The 22,319-nt window shown below is 46.0% G+C and overlaps 1 protein-coding gene across 9 annotated transcripts in view; it reads left to right on the plus strand.

Annotated features, from left to right (window-relative positions):
• The window catches only part of NBEAL2 (neurobeachin like 2), a 202,455-nt gene that overhangs the window by 113,348 nt on the left and 66,788 nt on the right, over nucleotides 1–22,319 (plus strand). For 6 of the 9 annotated variants that reach the window (XM_081931352.1, XM_081931354.1, XM_081931355.1 and 3 more), the window contains 5 exons: nucleotides 2,213–2,281; nucleotides 12,744–12,827; nucleotides 16,541–16,639; nucleotides 17,964–18,233; nucleotides 20,273–20,586. In XM_081931352.1, the coding sequence (XP_081787478.1) occupies nucleotides 2,213–2,281; nucleotides 12,744–12,827; nucleotides 16,541–16,639; nucleotides 17,964–18,233; nucleotides 20,273–20,586 (836 nt within the window). The remainder of the gene's footprint in view (nucleotides 1–2,212; nucleotides 2,282–12,743; nucleotides 12,828–16,540; nucleotides 16,640–17,963; nucleotides 18,234–20,272; nucleotides 20,587–22,319) is intronic. The other 3 variants (XM_081931356.1, XM_081931359.1, XM_081931360.1) reach the window with 1 other exon arrangement.

Below are 22,319 nucleotides of genomic sequence, written 5' to 3' on the forward strand. Positions count from 1 at the left end.
CGATGGGGGTTAGAGGCTCTCCTTTGGGTATATGGGGCCGAGACGGCAGTAGTTCTCAACCTGTGGATCCCCAGATGTTGTTGGACTACAACTCCCATCATCCCTGAGCTCTGGCCTTGCTAGCTAGGGGTGATGGGAGTTGTAGTTCAACAACATCTGGGGACCCACAGGTTGAGAAAGGCTGGCTTAGAGCTTTGAGGCTATTATTGTTATTTATTACAGTGGTACCTTGGTTCTCAAACTTAATCTGTTCCAGAAGCCAGTTCCAAAACCAAAGTGTTCCAAAACCAAGGCGCCCTTTTCCATAGAAAGCAATGCAAAATGGATTAATACGTTCCAGACTTTTAAAAACAACCCCTAAAACAGCAATTTAACATGAATTTCACTAACTGACGAGACCATGGATCCATAAAATGAAAGCAATAAGCAATGTGCTGCAGTCACACAATCGATCAATCAGTAGCTGAACTGGGTTCCATACAGTCATAAAAACAAACCGCAAATACAAAAACGCAAAATAAACAGCAAACGTATTTGCTCAACGTAACACTCAAAACGGAAGTGTGGCACTCAAAACGGAGCACGTTCAGCTTCCATAAAAAGTTCGCAAACCGAAACACTTACTTCCGGGTTTGCAGGCGTTTGAGAACCAATTTAGCACTGTACAGTGGTACCTCGGCTTACATACGCTTCAGGTTACATACGCTTCAGGTTACAGACTCTGCTAACCCAGAAATAGTGCTTCAGGTTAAGAACTTTGCTTCATGATGAGAACAGAAATCATGCTCTGGCGGCGCAGCAGCAGGCCCCATTAGCTAAAGTGGTCTTCAGGTTAAGAACAGTTTCAGGTTAAGAACAGAGCTCCAGAATGAATTAAGTACTTAACCCGAGGTACCACTGTATTAAGATGCACATATGGGGACTGGGTTCTTTACATGTGCATCAAGAATGGAGCATCTGATGGCGCCCACTATTAGAAATGTCATATGCCCAGACTCTTGGGTTTCTCACATTTTGCATACCACGAACCCTGCCCTTCTAAGCCCAACCCTTGCAGCCCTTTGGCTTAGAAAAGCTGAACTTCTCAGGAGGTTGGTTTTGGTTCTCGATATGCTGCCGTTCTTACGCTTCTGCAGATTCATAGCATGCACCTGGTCCTAACTTTGGCCGTTTCTCATGTTGGTGGAATACTAATACTACTACTACTAATAATAATAATAATAATAACAACAATAACAATAATTTATTATTTATACCCCGTCCATCTGGCTGAGTTTCCCCAGCCACTCTGGGCGGCTTCCAATCAAGTGTTAAAAAAGTACAGCATTAAATATTAAAAACTTCCCTAAACAGGGCTTCCTTCAGAGGTCTTTTAAAGAGAAGATAGCTGCTTATTTCCTTCACATCTGGTGGGAGGGCATTCCACAGGGCGGGCGCCACCTCCGAGAAGGCCCTCTGCCTGGTTCCCTGTAACCTTACTTCTTGTAGGGAGGGAACTGCCAGAAGGCCCTCGGAGCTGGACCTCTGTGTCCGGGCAGAATGATGGGGCTGGAGACACTCCTTCAGGTATACTGGGCCGAGGCCGTTTAGGGCTTTCAAGGTCAGCACCAACACTTTGAATTGTGCTCGGAAACGTACTGGGAGCCAATGCAGATCTTTCAGGACCGGTGTTATGTGGTCCCGGCGGCCGCTCCCAGTCACCACTCTAGCTGCCGCATTCTAAATTAATTGCAGTTTCCAGAACACCTTCAAAGGTAGCCCCACGTAGAGCACATTGCAGTTGTCCAAGCGGGATATAACCAAAGCATGCACCACTCTGGCGAGACAGTCTGCGGGCAGGGAGGGTCTCATCCTGCGTAGCAGATGGAGCTGGTAAACAGCTGCCCTGGACACAGAATGGACCTGCGCCTCCATGGTCAGCTGCGAGTCCAAAATGACTCCCAGGTTGAACACGGACTTGTTGTATAGCATAGGGGCGAATGCTGAGACGGGCGTTCAGACGCCCTCAGACGCCTCAGCCTCGACCATCCTGTGCATTTGACCTGCCAAGAGCTTTCTACATTTGGCAACAATGCAAGATATAATAAAGCGCTGGCCCTCAACGCGGCTGTGGCTAGCTCTGGCCTACCCCGCGCCCATTCCTCCTTCCTCCCTTGCTTCCCTCTCCCTTCTCCATTGAATGACCTTGGTTTTCTGACCCCGTTTCCGACAGCTCTACCTGAGTGGGGAGTGCAAAGCGTCCTGGGACGATTCTGCCGCGACCGAGACGGAAATCCGCCAGGTATTGCCTGCAGCTTGTGGTGTGTGAGATGATAGGCTTTGCACGTGGGTTTGCATGCGCTCTCCTTTTTCCTTCACGGGGCACGGAGGGATTTCCCGGGGTTGGAAAGGAGGGAATTTAAATAATCCGGAAGAGGTAAGAATAATAAAGGTAAAGGGACCCCTGAGCATTAGGTCCAGTCGCAGACGACTCTGGGATTGTGGCGCTCATCTTGCTTTATTGGCCGAGGGAGCCGGCGTACAACTTCCGGGTCATGTGGCCAGCATGACTAAGCCACTTCTGGCGAACCAGAGCAGCGCACGGAAATGCCGTTTCCCTTCCCGCCGGAGTGGTACCTATTGATCTACTTGCACTTTTGTGCTTTCGAACTGCTAGGTTGGCGGGAGCAGGGACCGAGCAATGAGAGCTCACCCCGTTGCTGGGATTCGAACCGCCGACCTTCTGATCGGCAAGTCCTAGGCTCTGTGGTTTAACCCACAGTGCCACCTGCGTCCCGTAAGAATAATAAAAGTCTGCTTTTCCGGCCAATTCTGGCTAGGCATCTCTGGGAGAATGAATAGAACCGAGAAAGGACTTACAAGGGAGGAGAGTGGATGGTTCCTTGCTGCAGAGGGAATTTTATGTCAGGAGCTCATCCTACACTCGAGTAGGACCCTGGCAGAGACACATGCCCGACTGGCATGTTCTCTCCCTCTTGGTCGTTCGTTCGGGAGCTTCAAAAACTTTCTTCTGCCCGAACATCACAGCGACAGATGCCAAGAGACATCAGCACACTTAGGGATCCACAGAGTGTTCGCAGTTTGTGTAACAGACCTCAGCAACTCACCATTTTGGGTAATTACTTTATTTACATAAGGGATACGAGTGGCGCTGTGGGTTAAACCACAGAGCCTAGGACTTGCCGATCACAAGGTCGGCGGTTCAAATCCCCGCAACGGGGTGAGCTCCCGTTGCTTGGTCCCTGCTCCTGCCAACCTAGTAGTTCGAAAGCATGTCAAAGTGCAAGTAGATAAATAGGTACTGCTCTGGTGGGAAGGTAAACAGCGTTTCCGTGCGCTGCTCTGGTTCGCCAGAAGCGGCTTAGTCATGCTGGCCACATGACCCGGAAGCTGTACGCCGGCTCCCTCGGCCAATAAAGTGAGATGAGCGCCGCAACCCCAGAGTCGGCCACAACTGGACCTAATGGTCAGGGGTCCCTTTACCTTTTTACTTTATTTACATATAAACACACACGGAGCACTGCAACACAGCTCCCTCTCTCTCTAGCATCAGACAGCAAAGAGAAAAAGAACAAAGGACAACAGTCCCACTTCATGGAACACAGTAACACAAACATCCTGTCTCCGTCACATCCCACTCTGTGGAGTCAAAACATACACCGTCATGTGATAGACAAAAATCCCATGACTGCAACCATGGAGCAGGAATTCTAACAGTTTTGTCCTTCTTTCTGGGTTCTTGACATGCATTGCCAGCCAGCTCTGAGCAGTTGCAAGTTCCCTTCTGAGATGCATGTGGCAGGTATAATACGAGGAGATCATGGAGGGACCCTCACCCTTCGTGGACGCTTGCTGCCGGAATTCTTGCCATGGGGGCTGGCAAGACCCGCCGTGATCCTGCCCCCTCCCTTTTCTGCAATTCCTGCATTGCCGCCCTCCCCCAGTAGACCTGAATCCTGCATGCTGTTGTCTTTCCTTTCCACGGCGCGAGGTCATCTCAACCGTCTTCATTCTCTCCACCAAACATTTCTTGCTTTTAATACTTTGCTGAAAATCAGATGAGTGCCTACGGAATACTGCAGAACACCATCAATAAGCTTAGCCTGATACAATCTCATGCTTTATACAGCTTGCTTTTTGAAAGACAATTAAGGAAAGAAATAAAATAAAATAAGTAAATTAAAGCAAGGAAGGCACCCTAGCCAATAAGACTACCTACATGCTAAGTAAGTTCAAATTTCAAATCATCATAAAATAAATGGCTGTCCACATCAATTTCCCATTTTGCTCATAATATTCATAATGTATTTGAATATTTTGTTGGAAGCCGCCCAGAGTGGCTGGGGAAGCCCAGCCAGACGGGCAAGGTATAAATAAATTATTATTATTATTATTATTACAGTGGTGCCTCGCAAGACGAAATTAATCCGTTCCGTGAGGGTCTTCGTATAGCGGTTTTTTCGTCTTGCGAAGCAAGCCGATTGACAGCTTAGCGGATTAGCGCTACAGCTGTCAAGCGGCTTCCAGCGATCAGCTGTTAAGCGGCTTATCAGCAGAACAGCTGATAAGCGGCTTAGCGGCTTAAGAAAAGAGCGGAAAAAGCGGAAAAAACCCGCGGGGGGATGCAAGATTTTTTTCGTCTTGCGAAGCAATCCCATAGGGGAATTCGTTTTGCGAAGCGCCTCCAAAACGGAAAACCCTTTCGTCTAGCGGGTTTTTCGTCTTGCGAGGCGTTCGTCTTGCGGGGCACCACTGTATTATTATTATTAGGTGTATAAAGCCCCTAAATTTCTTTCCCCTTATATGCTTCCAAATTCTTTCATCTGTGTACCTTAAGGTGAGCTTAAGAACCAAGCAGCTGGCCTAGTAGTAGTAGTAATAATAATAATAATAATAATAATAATAATAATAATTTGTTATTTGTACCCCGCCCATCTGTGCGGCCTCCTTAAGATTGCTGGCTTTGAAAACTCATATTATTTGTCTTTCAAACCCATGTATTGTCGAGTTTGCCGGTTTGGTATCTTAGCCTTTTTTATTATTTAACCTATCCCTCGTTCTTTCCCCCTTGGGAGCAACCTGAACATTTTTTTTTCTGATCGCACCCTCACGCTGGCATTGCATTTATCTCTCGATTTCATTGCTGTGGTGCAGTCAGCATTTGAACGAGACATCTAGTTGACGCAGCTGGATATTTTAGAGCACATGGACGCAATGTTGTATAATGTTCCTTGCTTTTCCGTGGCGCCGCATAAGAATGTTTGGCGGTTGCTGCATGTTCAGTAGGCCGGCGACTTGCTGTTTGCGAAGCTTTAAAATCCTTTCGTATCTTTGTCACAGAAATACATAACGTTCATTTCCATGGGTGCTTCCCAGCGAAAGGAATTCACACGGCAGAGAGTTTAACTCTTTATTGTCAAAGAAAGAGAGTCGCTTCTACAGCTATGGATTACCTAAAAACACACCAGTCCAGAATTTAGGCATTTATTTCAAGGTCTATGCTTCATGGTACAGTTGCAGCTACTGGTTTATGTACCTTCCCCTGACAGGATGTGCACAGGTACCCAAATAATACTGTGTATAAGACTAGGTTTCCCCCCTAAAAAATAATGTCAAAAATTTAGGGGGCGTCTTATGGTCTGGGCCATCTCCCCCCATTTTCTTAAATCTGAGTCCTGCAAAATAGGGGGCATCTTATGCATGGGGGCGTCTTATAGACAGAAAAATACAGTAATAAGAATGATAATAATAATAATAACTTTAAATATAAATCTCTGCCTGGTTCCCCGTAACCTCGCTTCTCGCAGGGAGGGAACCGCCAGAAGGCCCTCTGCGCTGGACCTCAGTGTCACAGCAGAATGATGGGGGTGGAGATGCTCCTTCAGCTATACTGGGCCGAAGCCGTTTAGGGCTTTAAAGGTCCGCACCAACACTTTGAATTGTGCTCAGAAATATACTGGGAACCACTGCAGGTCTTTCAAGACTGGTGTTATGTGATCTCGGCAGCCACTCCCAGTCACCAGTCTAGCTGCCGCATTCTGGATTATAGTTGCTGTAGAGACTATGCCAGCATGGAAGCTGCCTCTGCTCTTCCCTCTTCAGTCCTCTTCTGGTTCTGGGAGACATTGGTGCAGGAGAGGGTGGGGAAGCACCTGTCCCTTCACTTGCCGGCCTGCCTCGCCGCCCTCTTCCTCCAGCTCTGAAGCATCCCGTGACTCTGATTCTTGACTCCTGGCCGGTACAGGTCACCACAAATCCCCAACCTCCTTTCCTATCTGAAGAAGTGTGCAAACACCTGATAGCTCATACCAATAACAAACTTAGTTGGTCTCTAAGGCACGGGTGGCGCTGTGGGTTAAACCACAGAGCCTAGGGCTTGCCAATCAGAAGGTTGGCGGTTCGTATCCCCGCGATGGGGTGAGCTCCCATTGTTCGGTCCCTGCTCCTGCAAACCTAGCAGTTCGAAAGCACATCAAAGTGCAAGTAGATAAATAGGTACCGCTCCGGCGGGAAGGGAAATGGCATTTCCGTGCGCTGCTCTGGTTTGCCAGAAGCGGCTTAGTCATGCTGGCCACATGACCCGGAAGCTGTACGCCGGCTCCCTCGGCCAATAAAGCGAGATGAGTGCCGCAACCCCAGAGTCGGTCACGACTAGACCTAATGGTCAGGGGTCCCTGTACCTTTAAGGTGCTACTGGAAAGAATTTTTTTATCTCCTTTCCTGAGTCAGACTCCAGCCTCCTGCCTCCCTTATCCGAGTTCACACTACTCAGCTAGAAGCTGCTGAATTGCAACTTATTACCAAACTTAAAACCATGGAGAGACCTGGTCTGAACAAAGACATTGGATTCTTATCTCATTATACATGACAAAGCCATTTTTCACCTTCTCACCCCTTGCTTTTTTCTGTAAGACCTATTGCAGTCGTTAAGAGTCGTCAACAGGCTCATCACAGCTATCTGCCAATCACCCATTCCCACCACCCTTCTGAGTAATACCCCTCCCCACCTTCTCACTATATAGAAGGGTCTGGAAACTTCTGTTTCAGTGTATCTGAAGAAGTGTGCATGCACACGAAAGCTCATACCAAGAACTAACTTAGTTGGTCTTTAAGGTGCTACTGGAAGGATTTTTTTTTTGTTTTGGCAAGGGGGGGAAAACATGCTAAATTGGTTCGCTCGAACTCCGGGGCACCAGAATAAATTCCAGGACAAGCTTTCTGAGGCAAAGTCCCCCGGATTTGTGTAGGGAATTTTTCCTGTTCCTGGTTTTCTGGAAAACCTGCGCCGCTCCCTGAGAATGGGGAATTTGCAGTTTCTGTGACCTGTCAAGTGATCTGTAGCAAACCCCCCACCGTGTCCACCTTTCAATAGCTCACCAGCCAAGCAATGCTTTCGCATGGGTCACTGGACATCAAAGTGTTTTGCTCTCCAAACCAACTTAAAAATTGGAAATATTCTGTGTGAGTTAAGTTTCCTCCCCCTTCTCCTTTTGTGAGTAGATTTATCTTCTCTTCTGTAGTTTGCCATAGTTGTAGTTCGCACTTGCGTCCAAATTAGACCTAGCAGTGATTAGCATTAACTGGGATTTTTCCCAAACTGTGATTAAAAAAATATGGTTGGTTTTGCATTGTCAGGTTGATAATATTCTACAAACAACGATATAAGAATACACAGACGGAATTATAACGAGAAACAATTATCACTTCTTACACAGTATAAAGATGCTCATTAAAGAACGAAAGGGCAAATGAATGAATGAGATTTTCTTAAATTGAATAGTCAATATTTAAATACCTTGCAATATTTCTGCTACGTACAGATGCAAAATAGCTGCCAATTAGGTTAATGAGAGCCAATATTGACTACTTCGGTGTATTACAGTCGTACCTTGGTTTTCAAACGCCTCTGGAGTCTAATGTTTTGGCTCCCGGACGACCAAAAACCGGAAGCGATTGTTCTGGTTTTTGAACCTCCTGCAGCCAATCAGAAGCTGTGCCTTGGTTCCGAAAGGTTTTGGAAGTCGGACAGACTTCCGGAACGGGTTCCGTTCGACTTCCAAGGTACCACTGTACTTTGCTCCTACGGTAGTCAATAAAACCTGATCGGTTTCTGCTGCCTTTAACTTAGTTTTGTCCTCCTTCTTTTGTGCCTGATTTTCCAGAGACAGTCCCAGAATTCTGTATGCTATCCTGGCTTCTGATTTGATCCCAGAATGTCCCTATTTCCTGCTCCAGTGCTGCCGCCACCAAGCTCAGGGAAGAGGATGAGCCAGTTCTTGTTCTAGTTAGCGGCAGCGAAGGAGCATCCCATTTAAAGCCCTTTATGTGGCTTAGGGCCCTTGTATTTATGGGACCGCCTCTCCTGGTCTGCCCCACAGAGGACATTAAGGTCCATGAATAACCATAGCTTAGAGGTCCCGGGCCTTAAGGAAGTCAGACTATTCTCCACCAGGGCCAGGGCCTTCTCAGTGATGGCTCCGACCTGGTGGAATGCTCTGTCCCATGAGACCAGGGCCCTGCAGGATTTAACTTCCTTCCGCAGGGCCTGTAAGACAGAGCTATTCCGCCTGGCTTTCAATTTCAGCTTAGCCTAATCTTCTATTCCCCTTCCTTCCCTCCCCCTTCCCCTTTATATGAAGATTACCTGCTCTGAGATCCACCAGCTAATTCTCCCCTGGTCTCCTTGCTGGCCCAAGTAGGACTAATTTAGCCAGCTAGCCATCTAATGTTTATTGGATGGATTTCCCCCCTAAATTGATTTTTGAATTCTGAATTTATTGCTATTCAGGTTTTATCCTGTATTTTATGCTGTTTTTTGTTGCATCGACTGTTTTAAATTTGTTGTTAGCCGCCCTGAGCCTGGTTTTCTGAACAGGGAAGGGCGGGGTATAAATAAAAATTTATTATTATTATTATTATTATTATTATTATTATTATTGCCTCTCCTTGACCTCTCCATGACTGCCACTGCCATCCTCCCTTGGGCAGCTCGTAGCGGCTACCGGAGAGCAGGAGAGGAAGAAAGGAGGAGGAGAGCGGGAACAAAAATGGGGGAAAGTAATAATAATAATAATAATAATTAATAATAATAATAATAATAATAATAATAATAATAATAATAATAAATTTTTATTTATACCCTGCTCATCTGGCTGGGCTTCCCCAGCCTGACACTGCAACCTCATATCATGTTCTTAGGAGGAAACCGTGGTTGCAATTGTGTCCTCGCAATCTTGCAGCGACCCCCAGCGGCTTCCTTACGAGCCATAAGCCGATTTCTCCTTCCCCAGAGTGGTTTTGGCCATAGCTGTCAAGCGTCCCTTATTTGGCGGGAAACTCCCTTATCCCAGCGCCGTGTCCCGCTGCTGTCCCTTATTGATCATGTCCCTTAAATCTCCTGGGTTTCAAAGGAACCAGCTCCTCTCCCTCCCTCCCAGGGAGGAGGGAGGCTCCAACTGTGTTGCTTGGCTGCGTTGCTCACCCAATAAGGAGCCTAAGAAAGACTGGGGGGGTGGAGCTTGCATGCCTTGTGCCAATCAAATCGGCCGCGTTGCCTGGGGACTCACCTTTGCTCAGCGCTTCCCAGCGGAGAGGTGACGGTGGTTTTCCTTGCTGCATCCCCTTTGCCGGGTTGCTGCGCTGTGGGAACCACCGCTTGAGGCTTCGTTTGGCTGCTGGTTGACTAAAATCCCTTATTTTGGCTGTTGATCCCTTATTTTTGAGGCTGCTGGTCCCTTATTTTCAAATCTGTAAGTTGACAGCCGTGGTTTTGCCCCAGCTCTGCGGCAGCATCCCTGGCTTGCCAATGGCCATCTTCCTCTGTAGCCGTGGAAACGGATAAAGGCTCTTTAGAAATTGGCATCGTCGGCTCCCAAACCTTTCAGAAAAAAAGCCTGTTTGGGAGGGGAAGTCGCAGAGGGTAATCTCTTAAGAAAAGGAAGGTGCCATCAGCCCTGCAGGTGAGGCAGCCGAAAAGGATTCACAGCTTGGAGTCTCGCCGGACAGCTTGATTATAGGAGCTGTGTTTCCAAACCAAGAAGCCGTTTGTATCTTTCCCTGCTGGTTTTAGGACTAGAATTTGACTCCGCCGGCTGGCTGATTCAAATTAATGTGTGAACTCCCACCTCCATCTCACTGCTTCCCTGGTTTCCGATTTGCAAGGTTGACTTGCAAGGTCTTAGACGGTTTCAACCTCGCCTGCTACCAGAATCCGGTTTCCTTTTGTTTTCACTAACCGATGCGTGTTATGCACCCTTCCCAAAAATATATACCGTATTTTTTGCTCTATAAGACTCACTTTTTCCCTCCTAAAAAGTAAGGGCAAATGTGTGTGCGTCTTACGGAGCGAATGCAGGCTGCGCAGCTATCCCAGAAACCAGAACAGCAAGAGGGATTGCTGCTTTCACTGCGCAGCGATCCCTCTTGCTGTTCTGGTTTCTGAGATTCAGGAATTTTTTTTCTTGTTTTCCTCCTCCAAAAACTAGGTGCGTCTTATGGTCTGGTGCGTCTTATAGAGCGAAAAATATGGTATATAGTGCATTTTTGTACGCATTATTTTGTCTGGAGAACTGCACCCCAAGATTCAGAGAGGTGGTGCATTTTGAAAGATAGTTGTTTCAGGAGCTGCAAATTCTGGCGGTTCCTTCATTGCGAGAAGTGAAGCTACAGGGAACTAGGCGGAGGGCCTTCTCGGTGGTGGCCCCGCCCTATGGAACGCCCTCCCGTCAGATGTGAAGGAAATAAACAACTATCTAACTTTTAGATGACATCTGAAGGTAGACCTGTTTAGGGAGGTTTTTAATGACTGATGTTTTGTTGCTTTATTATTATTAATAATATTCTGTTGGGAGCCACCCAGAGTGGCTGGGGAAACCCAGCCAGATGGGCACGGTATAAATAATTTATTATTATTACAGTGGTACCTCGGGTTACATATGCTTCTGGTTACAGACGCTTTGGGTTACAGACTCCGCTAACCCAGAAATAGTACCTCGGGTTAAGAACTTTGCTTCTGGATGAGAACAGAAATCGCCCCATTAGCTAAAGTGGTGCTTCAGGTTAAGAACAGTTTCAGCTTAAGAACGAACCTCCAGAACGAATTAAGTTCTTAACCCGAGGTACCACTGTACTGCTCTATTGTGATTATGTTGTATTTCCACTATATAATGGGGGCATCCCTGGCAATTCTTGCTGTGAGACTTGGAGAGGGAGGGAGGGAGTTTGTAAGGAGTCCAGAATTATGCCCCCAATGCCCGTCTGAGAAATGGCATGTGATGGGTCAGGTATTGCCAGCCTGTTAGGGTCCCATTTCATCCTGTCGTTCCATCTCCCCTTCCTGTTCTGCCGTCAGCGAACCCTACTGTAGCCTCTTCTCTTTGCAGACGTTTCAAAGACTTATTTCCCATTTCATGTGGATTTTCAGATCTCTTTTTCCTAACTTAGTTCGTGGCATTGGAGGCTTAGTAGTTCTCTGTGTGTGTTTGTGTGTTGTAATGACTTCTGAAAATCCACGCTGCCAATTTACTTAAAATTCTGGATGCGCGCAAAAGAGACTGCCGACATGTAATTGGGATATTACGTGTCCCGCACGGGGCGAGATGGTGACTTGAAGATCAAGAACAAATCGGCCAGAAATGAGGCCTTGCAACAACAACAACAACAACAACTTATTTATTTATACCTCGCCCATCTGGCTGGGCTTCCACAGCCACTCTGGGCACCTTCCAACAGAATATTAAAATACAGTGGTCTGTTAAACGTTAAAAGCTTCCCTAAACAGGGCTGCCTTCAGATGTCTTCTAAAATTCTGGGACAGTGGTAACTCTGGATGCGAACCGGATCCGTTTTGGAGCCCCGTTCACATCCTGAAGTGAACGCAACCCGCGTCTCCGTGTGCACGGGTCACGATTTGCCGCTTCCAAGCAGAGGACAATACGGCAGAGGACAATACGGTGGAACAGAAACGCTGGTTTTGAGAGTTTAGTTTATTTCTCTATCTTCCCGAAGGAGCCCAGGGCAGCAAACAGCCATAGTAAAACCTTCTCTGTCCCTCTGCTAAAGTCTCTCTTGTCCGTGCCTCTGATGTGCCTTGCGACGTTAATTTAATGTGCCTGCTTTTTGTGATATGTGCCGCTGCTTAATGCTGTAGTTGGAAGGTCTGCATGCCCAAACCCTCCTTCTACTTCATGAGAATTTAAGCACCTCACTTTCCTCGCTTGCTTTGAACTCTCTGCTGTCCCCGCCTTGAAAACAGAGCGGCTCAAATTCTTGCAGCGTCCTTGTTAGGCTTATCGAAGAACTAAACAGAAACCAGAAACCTAGGGCAGCAGTCACCATTACAGTGGTACCTCGGGTTACATACGCTTCAGGTTACATACGCTTCAGGTTACAGACTCTGCTAACCCAGAAATAGTGCTTCAAGGTTAAGAACTTTGCTTCAGGATGAGAACAGAAATTGTGCTCCGGTGGCACAGCGGCAGCAGGAGGCCCCATTAGCTAAAGTGGTGCTTCAGGTTAAGAACAGTATCAGGTAAAGAACGGACCTCCGGAACGAATTAAGTACTTAACCCGAGGTACCACTGTACAGTCTGTTTATGAGACGGTATTCGCTCGAGGTTGAGGGAAACCATCTTGGGAGAGCTTCAGAAGTTGGGCAGCCCATCGCATCTGAGATTTTCCACCCTGCCAGGTAGACAGATGTTGGGTCTTGATTTCTCACCTGCCTCCTTCCTTTTCGCCTTCAGGTTTTCGACAACAACTCTGACGCCATTCCCATCCACGCTATCAGAGTGCTCACGTCTATCATGAGCAACTCTCCTTCGGCCAAGGTAAGGGACATGCATTCCTCGCCTCTTGGGACCATATTTTTTTGGTAAAATAGGGAACACAGGATGAGCAGCAAGAGAGACAGTGTGGCGCAGTGGTTAGAGCGTCAGACTAGGACCTGGGAGACCAGGGTTTGAATCCCCTCTTGGCCAAGCATCTCACTGGGTGATCTTGGGACCGTCTCTGCTTCTCAGCCTCAACTACCTCTCAGGGTTAGGATTAAATGGGAGAACTATGCATGCAAACTTGAGCTCTTGGAGGAAAAGAAAGTGGGAGGATAATGCAATAAATAACAATATATACAGCTAAAGCTGGAGACTTAGGAATAATAATAATAATTAATTATTTGTACCCCGCCCATCTGGCTGGGTTTCCCCAGCCACTCTGGGCGGCTTCCAACAAAGATTAAAAATACATTAAAATGTCACACATTTAAAGCTTCCTTGAGCAGGTCTGCTTTCAGATGTCTTCTAAAAGTCTGGTAGTTGTTGTTCTCTTGGACATCTGGTGGGAAGGCGTTCCACAAGGCGGGAGCCGCCACCGAGAAGGCCCTCTGCCTGGTTCCCTGTAACTTGGCTTCTCGCAGGGAGGGAACCGCCAGAAGGCCCTCGGAGCTGGACCTCAGCGTCCGGGCAGAACGATGGAGGTGGAGACGCTCCTTCAGGTATACTGGGCTGAGGCCGTTTAGGGCTTTAAAGGTCAGCACCAACACTTTGAATTGTGCTCGGAAACATACTGGGAGCCAATGTAGGTCTTTCAGGACTGGTGTTATGTGGTCTTGGCGGCCGCTCCCAGTCCCCAGTCTAGCTGCCGCATTCTGGATTTGTTGCAGTTTCCGGGTCACCTTCAAAGGTCGCCCCACACAGAGCGCATTGCAGTAGTCCAAGCGGGAGATAACTAGGAAGAGAGGTAGCAGCCTCAGCAACCCTGTTGCCAGAGGAAAATATCTAAAATATTTACTAAAAATGCATTTGTAGTCCAAGGAAGAAAGAAAGGTGTGAGTTCTCACAGCTCTCTGCATGTGGTTTGAAAGACACTTCGGTATATGATTGTCAAGACGTGGCTTCATTTGATACCCACAGGAGGCAAGATCTATTTTCTTGAATCATGAGAGCTAGAAACTTGAAAATGTTGTGTGCGGTACCAAATTCCCCACCAGTTACCTGCCTGTGTATTTCCTAGGGGGAAGTACATTTGCTTGAGATAACACTGCTGGCAGCGAGTGGAGGAATTATCCTCTTACCTTTAACAAGATTACTTAAACGAAGATGTGATTAGTCTCACACCCTCCAACATCCCGCAGAGGAAAATCGGGACGCCTGTCTTCCGGGGCCGCGTTTTCACAAGATCCAAAATGGGACATCCCGGGATCCAGTGCGAAACTGGGGTGTCTTCTGTAATTCTGGGGTGTCCCGCCCAATTCGGGTCTGGAGTCTCAGATACATTCTCACTTAAGATTCTGATCTGGGGTTTGTAGAACAGAGTCCGCGTCTAGGAACCTAAAAAATAGGGTTGTGTTCAACTAGATCAGTCGTAGGCCAACGCGGCTCTCCAGATGTTTTGGGACTACAACTCCCATCATCCCTAGCTAACAGAACCAGTGGTCAGGGATGATGGGAACTGTAGTATCAAAACATCTAGAGGGCCGAGTTTGCCTATGCCTGAACTAATACTCAGAATAGACCCATTCAAACGAAGGGACCCAAGTTAATTTATGTGGGTCTACTCCAGGCGTTGGCCGTTTTGAAAGTGGGCGGTGTGTTTTGCATGTGAACTTCAGCAAAGTTCTTCCGAAGTCCTAAAATCTAGGCTGGCTGGAGATGGATGATCTATTCCTCTTAATACCCCACAATATATCCTACCTAGATTTGAATGCTCACTTTATTATTCATACTTGCCACAAACAAAAACAAAACATGAGAAGCAACTAAGATCTCTCTTTCGAGTTGGGAGCCTCTTGATGACCGGCAAAGGGCTTTCCAACTTTACACTGATTTTATTTTTATTTTTAAATAATATTTATTACTGTTAGACCTTACGGAAAAGAAGAAAAAAGAAAAAGAAAAAACAAAAGAAAGAAAATACAATACAATAAACAATACACAACACAACATTAACACATTAAACTAAACCTAAGAAAACAAAAACAATTTAAAAACATACATCATACCGTTTCAATACCTTATCTTTCATTCCCTCTTTTCATCCACCTCCTCTCACCTCCCTTTTTGTATTCCGCTTCTATTAATTGTTTCAGCAATTCCTTTCCATCTTTCTCTATTTTCTGTCATATAATAATCTTAACTTATTTTAACCATAATACTTACTTGTACTTAACCATAATACTTATTTGTACTTAACTCCTTATAACATTTCTACTGAAGCCATGTAATTTCATTCCAACATTTTTCTAGCACTCATTAATTTTACAGTATTGCTATAAATAAACTTTAGTCTTCTTCCAATCTTCTTCCACCGTCTCTTCTCCCTGGTCCCGGATTCTGCTAGTCCTTTCCGTCAAATCCATATGGCCCATCAACCTGGTGATCTTCTGTCCGAGGCTCTTCATTCTCTTCCAAGTCCCTTCTGCAGATCTTCTTCATATTTATACCTGCACTTTACTTTGTCTTCTGCTGATCTTGTTCTTAATTTCCTTCCTTTGATGCTGAGGAGTAGATCCCAGGGAAGCTCCAACCTAGCAATATTTTTGCTCCTTCTCGACAGGTCAGCCAAATCTCCGTAATTAAAACTAAAGTCCAGAAGATATTTTAGGACGTGTTTCAAAGTCCCTCCAGAACTGAAGGTCCCCACAACTCCAATCTCCTCCTGACCCAAGTCCAGGTCCCAAAAGTCAGTACATCCCTGCATGAGGGAATCTATCCAACTTTCCTTCTCCAGTCCAAGCAGGACTCCAGTCCTCAGAATCTGACTTTCTCTAAATTCAGTCATAGAAGGCAACAACTTATATTCATCAAATTCCCTCTGTAAGGCTGGGGCTCTCTCCACTTGTATTACTTGAGGTTCAACAACAACTTTCTCCCTCGCCTTCTCCACCTGAATAGTTTCTGTATAGATGTTCAACTTTACACTGATTTTATTCCACTGACTTCTTTAGCTTTAACTGAATTTGACAACTCTTTTTGTGTTTTGTTTAATCTTCAAACAGTCTTCATGCTGAAAGCTTGTGGGATTGCCTTACCCCTTTTGCACCCATCCGACCAATTTGATCTGTAGACTTAGCCCTGCTACAGCTGCCGCATAAAACCCAAACGCGAAGATGCTTGCACGTTTAAATCTTTTGCTGCTAATCTGAACGATCATTTAAATGTTTAGAATTATTTGTTTTCACTGACAAATTCAACACTTCCTGTAAACTGCTTAGAGGGGTTTGGTTACAATCAAGCCAGGATATAATTTTTGCTGCCTAATAAGGAGCTCAAACATGAAACAAATCGCTGTTCACCCACTTTTGCCTTGGCCAGCTGAATTCTGTGCTGTTTTCATGTTGTTTCTTAATCACATAAGCTCCCAGCAAATGCATACGTGGAAGTCAGGATAACGGAACGAGATATCCCAAATCGTACCTGAAGCAGAATAGAAAAGTTCGAGCCTCTTCTCTCTAATTCCCCCTCCCCAGTTTGCTTTGGGTGGGAATTCGGGAACTAATGGCGTGATCTGCTCTCGCTAATCCTTAACGGCTGCCTGCATTTTTCAGGAGGTGTTCAAAGAAAGAATTGGCTATCCGCACTTATATGAAGTTCTGAAGAGCCAGAGTCAGCCAACCAAGAAACTGCTGCAGGAACTCCTCAACATGGTGAGATCTTTTTGACAAGAGAGAATTAAAATCTGCCAGCACGTTGGCAAAGCGAAGCAGGATCTGTCCACAGTTCAGTTGCATGAAAGGCGTAATATCAATCAATCAATCTTTATTACAGTCCAGAGATCAAACAAATCGTTAGAAAACAATGCATAATTCAGAAAGCAATGCACAATTCAGACAGTCTACCTCCAGGTTGGGACGCGGGTGGCGCTGTGGGCTAAACCACAGAGCCTAGGACTTGCCGATCAGAAGGTTGGCGGTTCGAATCCCCGCGACGGGGATAATTGCAGTAATAATTACAGTGGTACCTCAGGTTTCATACGCTTCAGGTTACAGACTCCGCTAACCCAGAAACATTACCTCGGGTTAAGAACTTTGCTTCAGGATGAGAACTGAAATCGTGCTCCGATGGTCCGGCAGCAGCAGGAGGCCCCATTAGCTAAAGTGGTGCTTCAGGTTCAGAACAGTTTCAGGTTAAGAACAGACCTCCAGAACGAATTAAGTACTTAACCCAAGGTACCACTGTAAATAAGTTTTGATGGGTGCAATAATGGAATGCTGAATGTTTTAACGTTCGTAAAATATGCAGGGATTTTTGTTATGCAAAATGAACCATGGAAAGAGAGGAAGGGAAGTTATTGGTATTTTAAAGATGTTTAAATGAGTACAGTCGTACCTTGGAAGTCAAACAGCTTAGTTCCTGAACATTTTGGCTCCCAAACGCCGCAGACACGGAAGTGAGTGTTCTGGTTTTTTACTGTTCTCTTGGAAGCCAAACGTCCGACAGGGCTACAAACAACGATATAAGAGTACACAGATGGAATTATAAAGAGAGAAAATTATCACTTCTTACACAGTATAAAGATGCTCATTAAAGAAAGAAAGGGGAAATGAATTAATGAGCTTTTCTTAAATTGAATTGTCAGTATTTAAATACCTCGCATTATTTCTGCTACATACAGATGCAAAATAGCTGCCAATTAGGTTAATGAGAGCCAGTATTGACTATTTGGGTGTATTACAGTCGTACCTTGGTTTTCAAAAGCCTCGGGAGTCTAATGTTTTCGCTCCTGGAAAATCGAAAACCGGAAGTGATCGTTCCGGTTTTTGAACGTTCTTTGGAACCCGGACGTCCGACACGGCTTCTGATTGGCTGCAGGAAGCTGCGATTTGGTTTTTGAACGTTTTGGAAGTTGAACGGATTCCGTTTGACTTCCAAGGCATGACTGTATTTTAAATTGTAAAACAGGAAATTTAATAAAAAAATACTATTTTTTAAAAAAATGATTACAACTTGACTCCCCCCCCCCCACTTCAGGCCGTCGAAGGTGACCACAGCTCTTGCCCCGCACGCCTGATCCACAACGAGCAGCCCCTTTTGATCCTGATCATGTGGATCCCAGAACTGAAGTCCCGGGAGCTCCAGATCTTCCTCTCCGAGTGGCTCAAGAAGATCTGCGATGCCTCGCTGCAGAGCCGTACCACCTGCGTCAAGGCAGGGATGGTGAGCTGCCTGCTAGATGCCCTGTGTGCCACGGGGCAGGAGCTGGATCCCAAATGCTCCGAGAACCTCCTCTACCTCTTGCAGGTCTTTATTATTATTATTATTATTACTAAATTTTATTTAACATAATTATTACAAAATACAAGCAAAATACTGCAAATACATACATGTTGTTGTTGTTTAGTCGTTTAGTCGTGCCCGACTCTTCGTGACCCCATGGACCAGATCACGCCAGGCACACCTGTCTTCCACTGCCTCCCGCAGTTGGGTCAAACTCATGCTGGTAGCTTCGAAAACACTGTCCAACCATCTCGTCCTCTGTCATCCCCTTCTCCTTGTGCCCTCCATCTTTCCCAACATCAGGGTCTTTTCCAGGGAGTCTTCTCTTCTCATGAGGTGGCCAAAGTATTGGAGCCTCAGCTTCAGGATCTGTCCTTCCAGTGAGCACTCAGGGCTGATTTCCTTCAGAATGGAGAGGTTGGATCTTCTTGCAGTCCATGGGACTCTCAAGAGTCTCCTCCAGCACCAGAATTCAAAAGCATCCATTCTTCGGCGATCAGCCTTCTTTATGGTCCAGCTCTCACTTCCATACATCACTACTGGGAAAACCATAGCTTTTACTATACGGACCTTTGTTGGCAAGGTGATGTCTCTACTTTTTAAGATGCTGTCTAGAATACATACATACATACATATTTCAGAGAAAAGCACACATATACAGTGGTACAATGGTGCCTCGCAAGACGAATGCCTCGCAAGACAAATGCCTCGCAAGACGAAAGGTTTTTTCGCTTTTTGCGTTGCTTCGCAAGACGATTTTTCCTATGGGCTTGCTTCGCAAGATGAAAACATCTTGCGAGTTTGCTTCCTTTTTCTTAAAGCCGTTAATACCCAGAGAATCCACGCTCCGCAAGACGAAAAAATCGCTAGACGACACAATTCGCGGAACTAATTAATTTTGTCTTGCGAGGCACCACTGTACCTCAGGTTACATACGTTTCAGGGTACAGACGCTACAGGTTACAGACTCCGCTAACCCAGAAATAGTACCTCGGGTTAAAAACTTTGCTTCAGGATGAGAACAGAAATTGCACGGCGGCAGCGGGAGGCCCCCTTAGCTAAAGTGGTGCTTCAGGTTAAGAACAGTTTCAGGTTAAGTACGGACCTCTGGAACGAATTAAGTACTTAACCCGAGGTAGCACTGTATATAAAAAGAACAAAAAAGAAAAAAGATAGAAAAGATAAAGAAAAAATAAGAAGAAAAATTGGAAGAAGAAAAATTGGAAGAAGAAAAGTTGGAAGAATTTCTTCCAAATTTATTCTTCAAATACCTCAATAATAAAATTTCATTGATTGACTTCCATCGCTTACACTGCACTTCCTATGTACATTTTAAGCAAGATTGTAACTGTTATTCCGTATTTTTCCCATACAGTCTCATACAAATAATTCTAATCAATAAGTTTTCCAAATCTTTCATCAATCTATTCTAAGCACAACCAATACCTTACACTTAATTCTTGTCTACATAAGATTATATTTTTTGGTTTTGGTCTTATCAAATCAGTCAGCTTTGCTAATTCCGAGTATTCATATAATTTATTCAGCCGTTCTTTGGTTGGGACGTAATTCCCTTTCCAATTATCGGCCATTAACATTCTCGCTGCTGTTGTCGCGTGCAGGTCAAATATTAATTTTGTCATTCGGGATCTCACCATTCAAAATTCCTAATAAGTATGATTCTGCTCTTTTATTATGTGATGTTTTTATTAGCTTTTTATTTTCCTCATGTATCATATCCCAGTATTTCTTAATTTCCGGACATGACCACCACATGTGGTTTAATGTTCCAGTCATTCTCTTACACTTATTATCACCCAATTTGTGAACATCGAAGCAGCAGGAATATGAGATGACTGGACCCTTTCTGAACTTGAAACATGGGTACCCCCAACAAAAAATTTAAATTTGCTTAAATATTCGGAATTTATTGTGTATTGGTATAATTTGGAATTCATGTGATATGATTGGTTTGTCAAATGGAAATTTAATAAAAAATATTTTTTTAAAAAATAAAATTATCACCCGATTTTTTTCATTTTTGCCAACTTATCTGGCGACAGGTCTTGGGCGGCCTCTCCATCCGGCCGGGGGAACTGAGGCAGCTCCTGAAGCTCCTCCGGACCGAGCAGGGCAAGGGGCCGCACCCCTACACTGTGCAAGTCATCCGGGCCCTCTCTGGGATGGCCAGGAAAGATGGCGCCGAGCGAGCGCTGCAGTATTTCGACCTCACGCCCAGCATGGCGGGAATTATGGTGCCTTCCATCCAAAAGTGGCCCGGGAGCGGCTTCGCCTTCCACGCCTGGGTGTGCCTCGTCGAAGAGGCCAAAGACTTCCCGGAGGAAACAGCCAGGCTTAAGCGGAAACAGCTGTACAGGTCGGTCAGAAGGGGGCAGCGGAAATCTGGCTGGGTTCGGTTGGGGGCGGAATGAATGAATGAATCTTTATTTGCGTCAGCCATCGACCATAGCTGTAAAGGTTCCAAGGGGTTGCTCTAGAGCAAGCAGGCAAATGCCTCTCTGCTCGGGTGCGAAGCCTTGCTTTGGATGCCAAAATAAACTTAGAATCATAGAACCATAGAGTTGGAAGAGACCACAAGGGCCATCGAGTCCAACCCCCTGCCAAGCAGGAAACACCATCAGAGCACTCCTGACATATGGTTGTCAAGCCTCTGCTTAAAGACTTCCAAAGAAGGAGACTCCACCACACTCCTTGGCAGCAAATTCCACTGTCAAACAGCTCTTACTGTCAGGAAGTTCTTCCTAAGGTTTAGGTGGAATCTTCTTTCTTGTAGTTTGGATCCATTGCTCCGTGTCCGCTTCTCTGAAGCAGCAGAAAACAACCTTTCTCCCTCTTCTATGTGACATCCTTTTATATATTTGAACATGGCTATCATATCACCCCTTAACCTCCTCTTCTCCAGGCTAAACATGCCCAGCTCCCTTAGCCGTTCCTCATAAGGCATCGTTTCCAGGCCTTTGACCATTTTGGTTGCCCTCCTCTGGACACGTTCCAGTTTGTCAGTGTCCTTCTTGAACTGTGGTGCCCAGAACTGGACACAGTACTCCTGGTGAGGTCTGACCAGAGCAGAATACAGTGGCACTATTACTTCCCTTGATCTAGATGCTATACTCCTATTGATGCAGCCCAGAATTGCATTGGCTTTTTTAGCTACCGCGTCACACTGTTGGCTCATGTCCAGTTTGTGGTCAACCAAGACTCCTAGAACTTTATCTGTCCAGAGCGCCACTCTCCTGTGGCTGGCTCATTCGCTGGCAGAATCTGAGAGTGGGCGGTCCTTAAGCCTTCCCCAGCAAAGTAGTTTCTTGACGCCCAGTCTGCGCCTCCCCTCTCGGCGCGGAAGCTTACTGCGCAGGGAGGGTGTGGGTAACGGCGGACCTCTCTCCTCCCTGCTTTGCCCAGGCAAGGTGTCCTGGCACCGCCACGCTTCCTCCGAGCCCTGAAACCCCTTTCCACTGGAGGCGTGGTTACTCTCCTCTGCTGAGGAGGAGCTGCTTCCCACGATCTTTGGGGGCTCTCTGTAATCCATCCAGCTTTCCCCCTCTCCCCCCTGAGCCGATGGCAGTTCCCTGACAATAGCGATAAAACAACAGTACGATATACAAAGAATAGAAATGAAAAGTCAGTTACATAAAATACATCTTTGGAGTTTTGAATCAATAGTCAAATACAGGGGTACCTCGGGTTACATACGCTTCAGGTTACAGACTCCGCTAACCCAGAAATAGGAGCTTGGGTTAAGAACTTTGCTTCAGGATGAGTACAGAAATCGCGCGGCAGCGGGAGGGCCCATTAGCTAAAGTGGCGCTTCAGGTTAAGAACAGTTTCAAGTTAAGAATGGACCTCCAGAACGAATTAAATACTTAACCAGAGGTACCACTGTAGTGGATCTTATTCTGATTGCCCCGGTTGAAAACCTTGCAGCCTTTGCTTCACCACTGTATAAGGAAGATGTCAGGCGTACTTCTGTGGGTTCCTAACATTATTTATCTGCACAGTCAAGACGCCTGAGATCCAGCTGCTTCTAGCCAAGGACTGTGTTTTGCAAAGTTGCAGATGACACCAAACTGGGAGGGGTGGCTAACACCC

The sequence above is a fragment of the Podarcis melisellensis genome (assembly GCF_964234715.1).
Source record: "Podarcis melisellensis genome assembly, chromosome: 12".
In the NCBI taxonomy this organism is placed as follows: domain Eukaryota; kingdom Metazoa; phylum Chordata; class Lepidosauria; order Squamata; family Lacertidae; genus Podarcis; species Podarcis melisellensis.